Source organism: Saccostrea cucullata, unplaced genomic scaffold (genome assembly GCF_032062105.1).
Source record: "Saccostrea cucullata isolate Sc308-1 unplaced genomic scaffold, CSIRO_AGI_Scuc_v1 ctg15, whole genome shotgun sequence".
Lineage (NCBI taxonomy): Eukaryota > Metazoa > Mollusca > Bivalvia > Ostreida > Ostreidae > Saccostrea > Saccostrea cuccullata.
This window is the reverse complement of record NW_026938676.1, coordinates 343,313-357,109: the sequence shown is the minus strand read 5'-3', so window position 1 is coordinate 357,109 and position 13,797 is coordinate 343,313. Positions and strand designations below refer to the sequence as shown.

Below are 13,797 nucleotides of genomic sequence, written 5' to 3'. Positions count from 1 at the left end.
TCTGTCTATATACGTAATGAAAAGGTGAAGATAATTAATAGTGATCGATTCTGAAGAGAAATATTTCTAACAATAAATTTTGTTAACACACGAACAATCGAAAATATTGAATATTTTGGAAATTGTTGGCCAGAATTTTTTTTTTTTTTTTTAAATCCAATTGTGGTAAATGTTCACATGCACGACTTTTTTATTATGGTGATTTCTTTTATTGAAGATTTAAAAAAATAAACGTTATTTCTTCGAAGTTTTTAGTCGTGATTTTTTCTTTAATTTAACGAAAACATTTTATAAAACGTATATCTTTATATTTCTTTTCCCATTCAAAATATTACGATGAATGCGGTTAGTTTACAAAATAAAGTTCATATTAAAATAATTATTTTACGTAGTTTCACTCAAAACTAGACACAAAACACGTAATGTTGACCCTGATTACCAAACACAGATTTCCTGTGTACTGCTACGTGTACACAGATTTTTGACATCTTGGGTATTGGGGGTCTCCAGGTAAATAACACCACCGTTACTTCGACCACTCCCCCTCCTCCGGTAACCGTATTGTAAAAAAATTGGGTCGTTAAGGTAACGAAAAAAGTTCGTTGATTTGTAATCACCAGTTTGATAAAGACACGGGTACTTAAACTACCTACCTACATGTATTGATAAAGATCGACATTCCACACTACTGAAGAAAAACTTTTTTAACTTATAACAAGGGCGGATTCAGGAGGGGGGGGGTTTCGGGACCCCCCCCCCCCCGCTCATTGATTTTTTTTTTTTTACAAGTGTCATTTTATCATTTTGTTGCATTGATAAGACTCTAATAAACATAAACCCTTTGTTTGTACAACTGTGAAATATACATCCACTACATAACAGGAAATCACTTTCCGCTTGAACGCACACAATACACATGTAATCAACAGAGAGAGTGCCTCAGAGATCGTGCATCTAGTGAAGTCACAAGATCACAGTACAATGTAGTTAGGTACCAACAACAGAAAACTGCATAGTTACGGTGCTGCTCAGTAATATTCTTTTGCTGATAAAATGCATGATTTTTAAACTATGAATAAACTATTATTCAGGGTTTTTTTTTTACCGTTTTTAAAATTAAATTAATATATTTTTTTTTTACAAAACCAGGTTGGCTTAGCAAACCCCTCTAGTTTTGACAGATTCTCCAGTTATGTAAATTTTTTCTTCAGTTAAGAGAGTTTGAAATTTCATTAATTGTATACACGTGTGTTTATATTCCAAATCATATTGACAGTATATACTCAAGTAAGTTGAAAAGCACTAGTCAGTGATTCTGAAAATGATTCAATTTTTAATTTTTTTTAGTGTTTAAAAATTTTGCACATTAGTTGTATCTTGGAAGTCAGCTTGACATAGGACCAAATTAATTGTAGGTGCATTTAAAGTAAACTGAGACAACTTGAAGTCAACTGCTTGCATTCCTAAAATTGTCAGATTTAACATTTTTTTTAAGCAAAATCTAAAGTCTTGTATTAAAGTTAAATTAAATTGAAAACATTTTATTAAAAAAATTGTGATGATCGGTCTTTAAAAAAAGCTACAAAAAGTACCCCCAAAATGCTGGAAAATGCACCATTTAGAACCATTTAAAACAAAATTTTCTCGGGGGACACCCCCTCCCATGCCCTCCCCCTTCGGGCCTCAAAACCCCCCCACATGAACTTCTGGATCCGCCACTGTTATAAATAAGTGTTTCTCTTAACTTTTAACAAAGTGAGTTGCACAAAAACGTGCCTCAATGATATATGTTGTATATTCTATTGAATTCCAAATGGAAATAAAATCACGAATTTTCTTACCTTGAGGACACTCGTTGAGGTTGTATATGCAATATTCACCTTTCGGCCATTCCTTAGTTGTATCATTGTTCTCATCATCAAAATATGCTAGATTTTTCACACAAAAGTTCATTTGAATAGCACGATAATAGTACGGTCCCAGTATGTTTGGCTCTATGATGCCATTGAGGAGGTCTGGGTCTTTAGTGTTCCAGTACTGTCGTTGGGCGGAGTCGGGGAGAGTCAGGTTAATGTAAGATAAGGTCCAGTCCCTGTCCTCAGTCTCAGGACAACCAAACATTGAGGCAGGGAGGGCATATGTCCCGTCTGGCCATTTCGTTCTCAATTTAACTGTAAGAAATGAGATTCACAAACACTGTGTAAAACCAGTCTTTAAAAGATTTGAATCCTTTGAATTCAGGATTTAATTTTTAAAAATATGGGGAAATTTTTAGCTAAATATATACAGTGAAATATGAAATATGGAGAGAAAAAACGTACAGAATTCAAGTTCAAGGTAGATCGGGGGCAGAGCAAACACAGACCTCCAAAAACTACAGAGACGGAATCAGGTGCCATGGAGGAGAAAACATCCCCTATAGACTCTTTATACCTGTCGTTTGCTCCTTCTTATAATCGGATAAACGGAAAATCCGTGGAATTCGCAGTGTGTAAATAATGTCCTGACAATAAGTATGAAAAAACTTCTGTCATGATGATGCAGCATCTGACCTAATGATGGGTTGTTATAATTTAAGGTACTTGGACACAGATTTGAAGTTAATATTTTCTCTATAATATCACGAATTATATATTTTAATAGCATTTCACACAAAAATTAATTAAAAATCTTATTTCATTTTAAAGTTATTAAAACTTCAAATTTTCTGGCGGGTTTGATTGACACATCCTTGCATTATTTGAAGTTTTAATAACTTCTAAATGAAATAAGATTTTTAATTAATTTTTGTGTGAAATGCTATTAAAATATATAAGTCGTAATATTATAGAGAAAATATTAACTTCAAATCTGTGTCCAAGTACCTTTAAGGTCAATGTATCGACCCTAGAACTTGCTAAATGACGACTTCAGGCAAGGCTGTTAATATTCTTGTGAGTGAGAGAGATGTGAGACTGATGGGATGGCATTTTTAATGCCATGATAGAGTACATGGATCAGGAATTTAATGACAGGTTTAAGAGATTATGAGAATGAATGTCCGGATATTTCATGTATAACACAGAACGGGCCGCTAATAGAACAGTATTGTCTGCATGAGCATCCAAAATGTCGAATTCTAGTCCAAATATACTTCAGTAATACATGTATTCTTTTTAATGAAAACCTTTTAAATAATATCTGTTTCATATAAATACGCCGCCCGCGTGACGCAGTGGTTACAGCGTCTGCTCTAGAGTCGCGAAGTTAAGGGTCGATCCTTATGTCGCGGGTTGGGATCCCACTGTGGGACGTGGAGACCGGTCCTTCGGATGAGACCGAATAACCCAAGGTCCCAACAAGTTTATCGAAAAAGCAGCTGTCTCTGATATAAAAAAGTATAGACCTTTTATCGTGGGGGATAGTTGTATAAGGTTTTGCAAATTTCTCTGATCAGAAAAGTAGCCTCAAACTGTTTTAGTTTTAGGCAACGCGACTGAAGATCATTAAATTTTATTCTTTATTTCGGATTCTACCTGATAACGCATGTACACAGTCAAGAACATAGTTTTTGTATGCAATGTTCATTATCACAACTGAATATTTGACTGGAAACTTGGATTTTCCTCTCCTACTTTATATCCAGCATATAGTCCCCCTTCAAAGTTATATATATCTCATAAACTTAAACTTTTCCAAAATGCTGTAAAAAAAAAAAAGCACATATGACTTCTCAAAACTCGTAGACTATATTTAATATTTCAGAAAACTAAAAATTTAATAAAAATGGCCTTGAAAATATCCATACTTAGTAATAAAGTCATGAAGAAAAATATTTTATTGAAAAACATTTTAAATCTTCCCACAAATGTTGTGAAGTACATGCTGGAATATTTGATTGACGATATCACTATCAGAAGATATCTCGTGCTGTTGTTTTCAATTCAGCATTTCTATACATTTAGACATAAAGTATTTTCATTACTAGTCAACTTGATATTTCCCCAAGAACTCCATTAGATGCCACAGGTTCCGCCACATCTGGCTCATACTTGGATAATTTCAGGGAAGCAAATTTGTAAACTAACGAACTTTGTGATTTGTGACACCTCCAAATTGTGTTTTCTTATCTATCCTTATTTATGTCGAAATACGCCGTTATCACCTGTTTGGCATTTATCCCTGTCGATATTCAAGAGCATCTTTAATATATATAAATATAATTTTCTACAATAAATTTCTTAATTAATCACAAGACAAGCTACTACCAAATAAGCCGGTGTTACACGGGCATCAACGACCTTGTTTAATATAAATATTTCGTAAATTCAATGATCGTTGAAATGGCCTTGTTTGCAAGTACCTTTCACTAGGTCGAAAATGGTGTTTTAATACAAATTTCTATTAATAATATGTTATTACTTTCATACCGATTTGTCCAAGATTTACTACTAGTTGCCCACTCACAGCGAGTGTGACAGGGAACGATTTCTCCTACATAGCACCTGATCCCACCTATTGTATTTCCAGAGGTCCATACTTGTTCTGCTCTGAACAAATTGTATGATAAAAATCTATTCTAAAATGATATCCACTATTCCATTCATTTTAATGCTTACCTTTTTCACAAAAATATCCAAAATATCTTGGCGGACAGTTACAACGGCACGTGGTTCTGTCAAGTACGCCATCGTTCTGACATTTAACGAATGGACACACTGTAATAAAAAACACATTAATTGTTGGAGAACGTTTAATCCTTTTTTTTTAAGTGTTCAAAAATATATGACAAATGATACTTCTATAAATGCAAATGCACATGTATATAAAAGTACTAAATATATAAATAATATAACTGTTGGGCTATAAAGTATTTTTCATCAAATTAATTTGAAAAATACAGAATCAAAATACATGTATGTATACGGTGCAAAAATATTGAATTGTCCCAATTCAAACTGAAACTGATTTACATAATGCGTATATTTATAATTAGTATAGTTAAAACTTTATTGAATGGTATTGAAATACAAAGAAATTTTATTTACCTGGTTGTTTCCAATCAGACACAATATAGGTAAATCCAACACTTATAAGTCCCCAGCTCAATACAGTCGCCAACATCATTTTATTCCCCATTGTCAATTCAGTTTCTATACCACTGCAAGAAGGATCTATGGATTAAATTCTTACCAAGAAGATACTTATAAATGAAACGGAACATTTAACTTTATAATTAACAATACTAACATTTCCTGCAATATGGTGTCTTTGAATTCGTTTTCTGTAAAATGTTGTGCAAATGACAACCGACAATAAAGTGTGAATGGCCTGGAAAGTGGTGCCAAAGAAGATTCATCAGTCCAGAACAAGTTAACCGTGTACATTGATCATGTATTCACAAATCCAAATTAATTGGCTGATGATAGATCTGATCGCCTGCTTCTTTACCATTTCTCTCTCGGCGATGACGCGATGCCAGTACATTTGTCAGCTTTAGTTTCTCTCTGTTAACGCTCCGTGACCTTAACATAACCAAGTTTAATGTCTTATTTAAAATCCGACCCCTGGCGCGTAGAACCGGGTTGGGGGAGGGGGCAGGGAGACTGGTCCTATTTCCAAACATCAACTTTTCCCATTCAGAATGTTTACTGAAAGGTTGGTTACCACAGGCACTTCTTTGGTATACGAAACAAGTGCCTGTGTAGTAACACACAATCACCCTCTCAATCACTTTTCAGTAGTACGGCCAAATAAGGTTGTAAAATTGGAAACTAACACCCCTTTCCCACAAGGATATTTGGCCTTCTCTCCATTTTTTTTTTTTTTTTTTGATAAGAAGATATTTTTTCTCTGGTTGTCCAATCCCCCGGTTTTCAATCAAAGTACTCAGAAGTACAGAGAGCCGGGCTCATTTACAGAGTAGAATGGATTTCTTACATGAATCACGTTTATATTCTGATGAAAAAATTATTTTAAAACTATCAATATAAATGATAAGACACTGATAAGACACTGACAGTGAGTTTTTCAATCCTAATACCACGGTCCGATTTTGTCAGAATCAGAATTAATCTTGTACCGCAGCTGAACGTAAACAAACAGGCCAGTCTGGTTCCCTCTCCTGCTTTACCTCGTATGTGTAGAGAACTACGGTAACACTGATTATCAAAAATCCTTACGCTAATGAACCATGATGAACTATGTTCTTTGACTTATGAAGTTTTCAAAGTCATTACTACTAATGTTTATTTTATATAGATAAAACTTCGTTTTATTTTTGTTGCTTTATTTAGCGTTTGTATTATCTCAAAAGCGGTTGAGAGTAAGAACTATATTTTTGCACGTAACTTTAAAATGGCGACTATTGGGTTAACATCCTGCCTTGAACAGGATCACATAAGCCGGCAATTGCTCTTTGAGCAATAAGCCCGGCTAAAAATGATATTAGAAAGTGTATGTTGTAGATGCAGAACAATTATTTCAGTAGTGGTTGAAAGTGCATTTCAATAATAAACAAAGGTGTGACCGTGTCAACCACTACTGAAATACGACCACTGTTGAAATACTTATTTCAATAGTGGTTGAGTGCATTTCAATACCTAACATAGGTTGCAACAACTATTGAAATAATGTTCACTTTTGTTATAAAGATTTCAATAGTAATTAAAATATACATTTCAAAAGTGATATAAATATTGATTTCAACAGTGTTTTAAACAATGATTCTAGAAGAACAAGTAGTAGTAATTTTTATAGTAAACTCAATTAAAGTTACAAATGTCGGAGAGGATAAGGAACAATTTTTCCTTACATTTTTTAATAGTTTAGTTATTTCAATAAGTCTGCAATGTGGTTTTTGTGTTGGGTTAATTATCAGCAACTATCAAAATAATTATTTAAATCATTTTTGAAATCATTATTTCAATCACTATTGAAAACTTTATTTATGTTTGAAATGCAATATCAGAACCTGTACTGAAAGCTTTTATTCAAAAGTGAACATTATTTCAATAGTAGTTGCAACCTATGTTTGATATTGGAATGCAATCTCAACCACTATTGAAATGATTATTTCAATAGTGGTAGTTATTTATTTCAATAGCGGTTGTTACACATGACTCTTCAATTGGATATCACCGACTCTCTTATGCCTTGTTTATGCCACTTACACTTGAAAATCTACATAGAAGTGCAGATTTGGGGGTGGGGATAAATAATTTGACTCAATGCAAAATATTTTTAAATTCAACTGAGCTACATGCATAAACTGTAGGTTATCATATCTATAATATTCAAATATATACTAAACAAGAGAGGCCCATGGGCCACATCGCTCACCTGAGCACTGTGGCTAGGAAATGGTAGAAATTGGTTTATTATTGAAAAGTTTAAATCTTAAAGTAGTCCCATGACCAATCATGGCTTTGCTATTCTTGCAAAGAAGATTTTTAAAGAATTTTCCTATATATTTCTATGTAAACCTTGGTTGGCCATTTTGGCCCCGCCCTACCCCGGGGCTCATAATTTGAACAAACTAGAATCTACACTATCTGAGGATGCTTCCATAAAAATATGATCAATTATAGCTTTTCTATTTTGGAGAAGAAGATTTTTTGAAGAATTTTCCTATATATTTCTATGTAAAACTTTAGTCGTCCACTGTGGCCCCGCCCTACCCCCGGGGGTCATGATTTGAACAAACTTGAATCTACACTACCTGAGAATACTTCCATATAAATATGATCAATTATGACCCATTCTTGAGAAGAAGATTTTTAAAGAATTTTCCTATATATTTCTATGTAAAACTTTGGTTGGCCATTGTGGCCCCACCTCACCCCCGAGGGTCATGATTTGAACAAACTTGAATCTACACTACCTGAGGATGCTTCCATATAAGTTTCATCTTTCCTGGCACAGTGGTTCTTGAGAAGACGAGTTTTAAACCATGCCACCAAATTTTTATTAATTCCCAATTATCTCCCCTTGAATGAGGGTGTGGCCCTTCATTTGAACAATCTTGAATCCCCTTCACCCAAGGATGCTTTGTGGCAAGTTTGGCTGAAATTGGCCCAGTGGTTCTTGAGAAGAAGTCGAAAATGTGAAAAGTTTACAAACAGACAGACGGACAAACAGACTACAGACAAAATGTGATCAGAAAAGCTCACTTGAGCCTTCGGCTCAGGTGAGCTAAAAACACTTCTGAATCTAAATTAGAACACAGTATGCACTATAAAAGGTGGACATTATAATATCAGAGCTCTCATATATTTTCTATTGAGAATATGATGGTTCCCTTAAGAGGGAGTACAGTGTATTAAGGTATTCAATGTTTCATGGCTATATTATTTGATACCTATATAAAAGAATGGTCCTGAACCAATATTTTCAAACAAGGTAGCATACTCCACTAAAGTAACTTTTAAAAGTTTGATTGCCAAATTAATTGCACCTGGAATTTTACATTTAAGGATATTGGAAGTTAAAGTGATATTAAAGGTGCATGGACACAGATTTGAAGTTAATATTTTCTGTATAATATTATGACTTATATATCTTAATAGCATTTTACACTTTTAAACGAAATAAGATTTTATTTATTTTTTGGTACAATGCTATTAAAACAAGCTAATTCAGAGAATTCGTGTCCCCCGCTTAGGGAAAAAGTCGGCTCCCCCTGACTGAATTTGTAGAATTATTAAATGTATACGTGTATACTGAAGCAAATAAAATACATGTATGTTAATATGCATATAAAGATTTGATTGCTTATTCTTTATTATGTGTATAGAAGATTTTTTTATATGGAATGTTTATCACACTGTAATGATGATTTTATAACCTCATATGCTGAATACTATCATTTAGTAAAATAAAAAAAGTATTTTAAAAAAAAAGAACAAAAAAAAAAGAAAGGTTCGACCGAGATTCGATCCCGGGACCTCTCACATTTGAAGCGAGAGACATAATCACTAGACCACGGAATCGCTTTACGAGCTGTGAAGTATATGCAGAATTGAAGTCACATACATGTATATATTCATGTTTTCATGTTCGGTATTCTCAAAATTTTACACAATCCATGGTGTTTGATTTATTTAGCCTTTATTAAACAGTTCTAATAGATGTAATAAGAACATAAAGTCCGCCGAGAACCTGTTTTATACGCAATAACTCTCCCCCCTGCGCTAAAAATAGCGACACGTAATACTATAAATACTAATAAAACAAACGGGGCGGGGCACTTTGAGAGGGGCGAGAGACGTCCTAGGGAGTTTTGGTATAAAATCACATTGCATAAGCTCAAAATCTTCTTGAAATATCGCCCGAAAATGATAGTATTACATACATACAGAATGTATAATTTACGACCTTGAACTTTGACCTTTTGACCTCAAAATCAATAGGGGTCTTCATTAGGCCACAGGGAGTTGCTATATAAAATTTCATTGCAATAGCTCAAATGGTTCTCGAGATATCGTGTGGAAACGAAAGTGTTTTAACAGACAGAATTTGCTTATTTATGACCTTGACCTTTGACCTTTTGACCTCAAAATCAATAGGGGTCTTCCTTAGTCCATAGGGAGTTGCTATGCTAAATTTCATTGCAAAAGCTCAAAGGGTTCTCGAGATATCGTGTGGAAACGAAAGCGTTACAGACAGACAGAAAGACGGACGGACGGACGGACGGACGGACAAACCCAAATTAATATCCCCCACTTTTCAAGCGGGGGACAATATATAGGACATAATATTATACAGAAAATATTAACTTCAAATCTGTGTCCATGCACTTTAAGGTATTGTAAAAGGTAATTTGGGCTTCATACAAATCTCTTTGTGAAAATATGCATAAAAATCTCTTTATTAAATATCACAGGCCTTTAGATCGCTTAGAAAAAAAATTGAGGTTTTGAAAAAAACACAATTTTTTTTCAAGCGATCCAAAAGCCTGTGTTAAATATGAAATAAAATAATTCACATGCCACAAATATTTCAATTTTTAAAGGAAAAATTCTTCCTTTTATCAAGGACATATAACTCTCCAAAAAATGTTCAATATGTTATCCCTAATCATTCAGGTGTATTTGGTTTAAGTCATCTAGCAGTACATATCTCTAACTAATTTAAATTGTTCAATATCCCTTCTTGATACATTGAATACCCTAAAACAAGCCATTTTTTCTCAACAGAGAATACATTCTCATACAACTATATTATTGTTTCAATATTCTTGACATACTTTATTAACAATGTGTAAATTAACAAAGTTTCTGAAAACTGAGGTAGTCATCTCGAATATATGATGAGTTGTCTCCTCGGAAGAAGGAAATGTAAGAATATCTTTTAAATTTTATAATTTATCACGAAATGAAACAAACATATGTAGTCATGAACATCAAGTACATATTTGTAGGTACATGTACAAAAGTTATGATACATTTAATGATGGTCAAAACTCTACATCACATCTGTTAATACAATGAAATATAAAATACAAAGTCTGCTTTGCTCTGATTTCTCAATAACTCTAGTAATTCTAGCCTGCAGCTTGTTCCTGCTTCCTCTTTGCTTTCTTGACAGCCAAAAGTTCTGCCTGCAAGTCATCAAAGTTGATATCTGGCAAGAGCTCCGTGACCACTCCGTAACCCAAGGTCACAGTTCCATCGGCCCCGCTACCCCTTATGGTGAACCTCTGACCTGTTTTTAGGCCCATCTTCTTCTGCATCTTCACATTCACTTTGCAATCCTCACCAGGCATTGCCATGTCCTTGTCAACAAGTTCAAAGTAAGTATTCATGTTCCAGGTATAACTAAACATATTGCCATAAAAGTTTTTCATGAAAGCTTTCGAGCGACCTCCCTCTTTTTCTGAGCTAAAGAACACCTTAGCTTCAGCATGATTACTGATTGGATACGTGCCAGGTTTGACCACGAAGACCCCCCTCTTCAAATCCTCTTTTTTCCCTCCTTTTATCAAGCATCCCACCTGGTCTCCGGCCTGGGCTTGCTCCAGAATTTGCCGGTACATCTCCACCCCGATGATCTGCGCTTTGGAGATTTTGTTGAAGCCTATCACCTCACAGTCGTCCCCTTTCTTTATTACCCCTGTCTGCATCTTTCCAGTGACAACAGTACCCCGACCTGTGATGGACATCACATGTTCCACAGGAAGAAAGAAGGGTTTGTCTAAATCTCTTAATGGAACAGGCAGGTAAACATCACAAGTGTCCAGAAGTTCCTTTATTTTCTTTTCTCCAATCTCTGGATCTCTGCCCTCCAGAGCACATAGGGCAGAGCCTTTAATGAATGGGGTTTCATCTGCATCAAAGCCATACTGCGCTAAAAGTTCTCTCACTTCCATTTCCACCAGCTCTAGCATTTCTTCATCTGAGGCATCTGCCTTGTTGATAAAGACCACCATTTTCTCCACACCGATCTGTTTGGCCAGTAGAATGTGTTCTCGTGTCTGGGGCATGGCGCCATCAGTTGCTGCGACCACCAAGATACAACCATCCATCTGTGCAGTTCCTAAACAAATGATTAACAAAACATATTAACATTTTTCAACATTCACCAGTAAATGTAAATTATCATCATGTTCTTAGCATTTCAAAAGAGTGAATGCATAAAATATTCATAGTGCATGCAGTGCTCAATGAAAATTAAATATTATCATATACAGTATATTAGAGGCTTCTCTTTTGAGAGAACAGCTTAGCTGCAGAACTGTAGCTCTCTGTTTGAGAAAATTCAGACAGAAAAAGCAGAGAGCTACAGATCTATGGATTGTAAAAACCTTCAATTTATGCCGCCACATTTTTTGTCGCTCACTTTAGGTATTATTTCTTATAATTTAAGCTTTCCCCTGTTTTAAGAATGTTATCCAATAATTAAGCATACATTTTTACTCCTATTCTTGATACTGTACTTACCTTACAATGTTCCCAAATAGCCCTTTATGGTTTTGGAATGTCATTTTAAAAAATATTCATTCCAATGTCTGCGTTAGAGATTGTGTGTAAAAATATCTTTCAAAGCACAAACACTTTCCCAAAAATGGGAGTAAAATACATGGTAAATTATCGGATACCATTCATATAGCGATGAATGGCATTAAATTATTTAAATGCAAGAAAATATACCTGAATTGACGACAAAAATGCGGCGGCGGTACCGGGTGCGTCGATTTACCCAAAAGGACCCAAAAGGAACCCAAAAGGACCCAAAAGGAACCCAAAAGGACCCAAAATGAAATCAAAAGGACTCGAATTAATATATTATAATACATTGAAAATTAATAATTTGAATTAAATTATGAATATTATATTATAAATTTACCTAAAAATTGGCAAAAACATACATTTATATTGTTGCAACTTTTCTTAAAGAAATAACATACGACTTTTATAACACATCAATCATTAAATCTGGTCAGATATGCTTTGATTTCTTTTAGCTGAATTTAACAAACTGCACTGTATTATTCTATTTCTCCTTCTGTTTTATTATATCTTATTATATGATATTTGATAAATAAAGAAATAAGTTTATTTAATGACATGTTCCTAGGCATATGGTTTCGGGGATGGGTGGGGGTGGGGGTTGGGGATGGGGGGGGGGGGGCTCCCACCTCAACCCAAACACGCACTTTACCCTCAAAAATTTAATAAAATATGAAAGTATTCATTATATATCCATTTAATCTCTTTATTTCAAGTCCTTTTGGGTCGTTCTTAATTTCCTTTTGGGTCCTTTTGGGTTCTTTTGGGTCCTTTTGGGTAAATCGACGCACCGGCGGTACCTAATAGTACTATTCAAGTCATCTCAAATCGAGCAAATTCGGGATGGATTACATCACTGTACATTGCATTTGCAAATTCGTTTTTGGCAGTTCTTTCATTTGCATGTTCAAAACAAACATTACCTGTTATCATGTTTTTGATGTAATCTTTGTGTCCAGGACAGTCTATATGACCATACTTTCTTGCTTCTGTCTCGTAGGTCACAATGGTTGAGTTTATCGTGATTCCTCTTTTCTTTTCCTCGGGGGTAGAGTCGATTTGATCGTATGTCTTCATTTCAGCCTGGTTGCTCTGAGACAGAATCTTTGTTATAGCTGCTGTTAGGGTTGTTTTTCCGTGATCCACATGTCCAATTGTCCCTATGTTCATCACAGGTTTGTCTCGGACATAAACTTTCTTTCCACCGGTCGACTGAACTGGGGGCCCGGCATATCGATTTCGGGACGTCGAAAACGAACTGGTTGAGCATACTGCGTTACAGGCACATACTTTTGTTATCAAGGAGTTGTTCAATGCAATCTGTCTTGTTGAGAAGTGGCGAAGAGCCGTGGAAAGTGGCAGTAGTGTGGTCAACATGATTGTTCTTGAATTACATAAAATGTGCTTTCTGCGCCTTAGTCTTCCGAACGCTTGAAAGGTTAGACAAACGCTTTTCGTTGAAAACGATAAACCAAGTAACAAGATAGCCGAACTCAAACTCACAACCATGTTGAAAACGCAAAATTTTATATTCGAAAGCAATACTTATATATAAGATTTATCAAAATAATGAATTTTGATAAATCAAACAGAAAAATAATTTGATTAATTATTATAATTCATTTTTAAAACTCCTCACTCTCAAAGTCTCCTCTACTTTAATTTTCTATACATTTTAACCTCTGTATGAAACATGTGCATGGAAATAACGAACAGTAGATCTATTAACGCTCAAAAGTCCATTAAACAATTAAAAAAAATAAGAGCAGAGTAAACACGGTCCTCCGAAACATCTGACGTGGGATCAGGT

General features: G+C 34.7%; 2 protein-coding genes across 2 annotated transcripts in view; both read right to left on the bottom strand.

Annotated features, from left to right (window-relative positions):
• LOC134250867 (uncharacterized) overlaps positions 1 to 5,118 on the bottom strand; it is a 29,841-nt gene extending 24,723 nt beyond the window's left edge. Inside the window, exons 1-3 of the mRNA XM_062733212.1 lie at positions 5,028 to 5,118; positions 4,599 to 4,697; positions 1,842 to 2,171 (exon numbers count right to left, since the gene is read on the bottom strand). Coding sequence (XP_062589196.1) covers positions 1,842 to 2,171; positions 4,599 to 4,697; positions 5,028 to 5,118 — 520 coding nt within the window. The remainder of the gene's footprint in view (positions 1 to 1,841; positions 2,172 to 4,598; positions 4,698 to 5,027) is intronic.
• A 5,209-nt stretch (positions 5,119 to 10,327) lies between these two features.
• LOC134250879 (elongation factor Tu, mitochondrial-like) lies at positions 10,328 to 13,431 on the bottom strand. The gene is made up of 2 exons (XM_062733233.1): positions 12,911 to 13,431; positions 10,328 to 11,514 (listed from the first exon to the last, which is right to left on the bottom strand). The coding sequence occupies exons 1-2, from the start codon at positions 13,362 to 13,364 to the stop codon at positions 10,523 to 10,525; spliced, it is 1,446 nt and encodes a 481-aa protein (XP_062589217.1). The 5' UTR covers positions 13,365 to 13,431; the 3' UTR covers positions 10,328 to 10,522.
• Between the last annotated feature and the right edge of the window lie 366 nt (positions 13,432 to 13,797).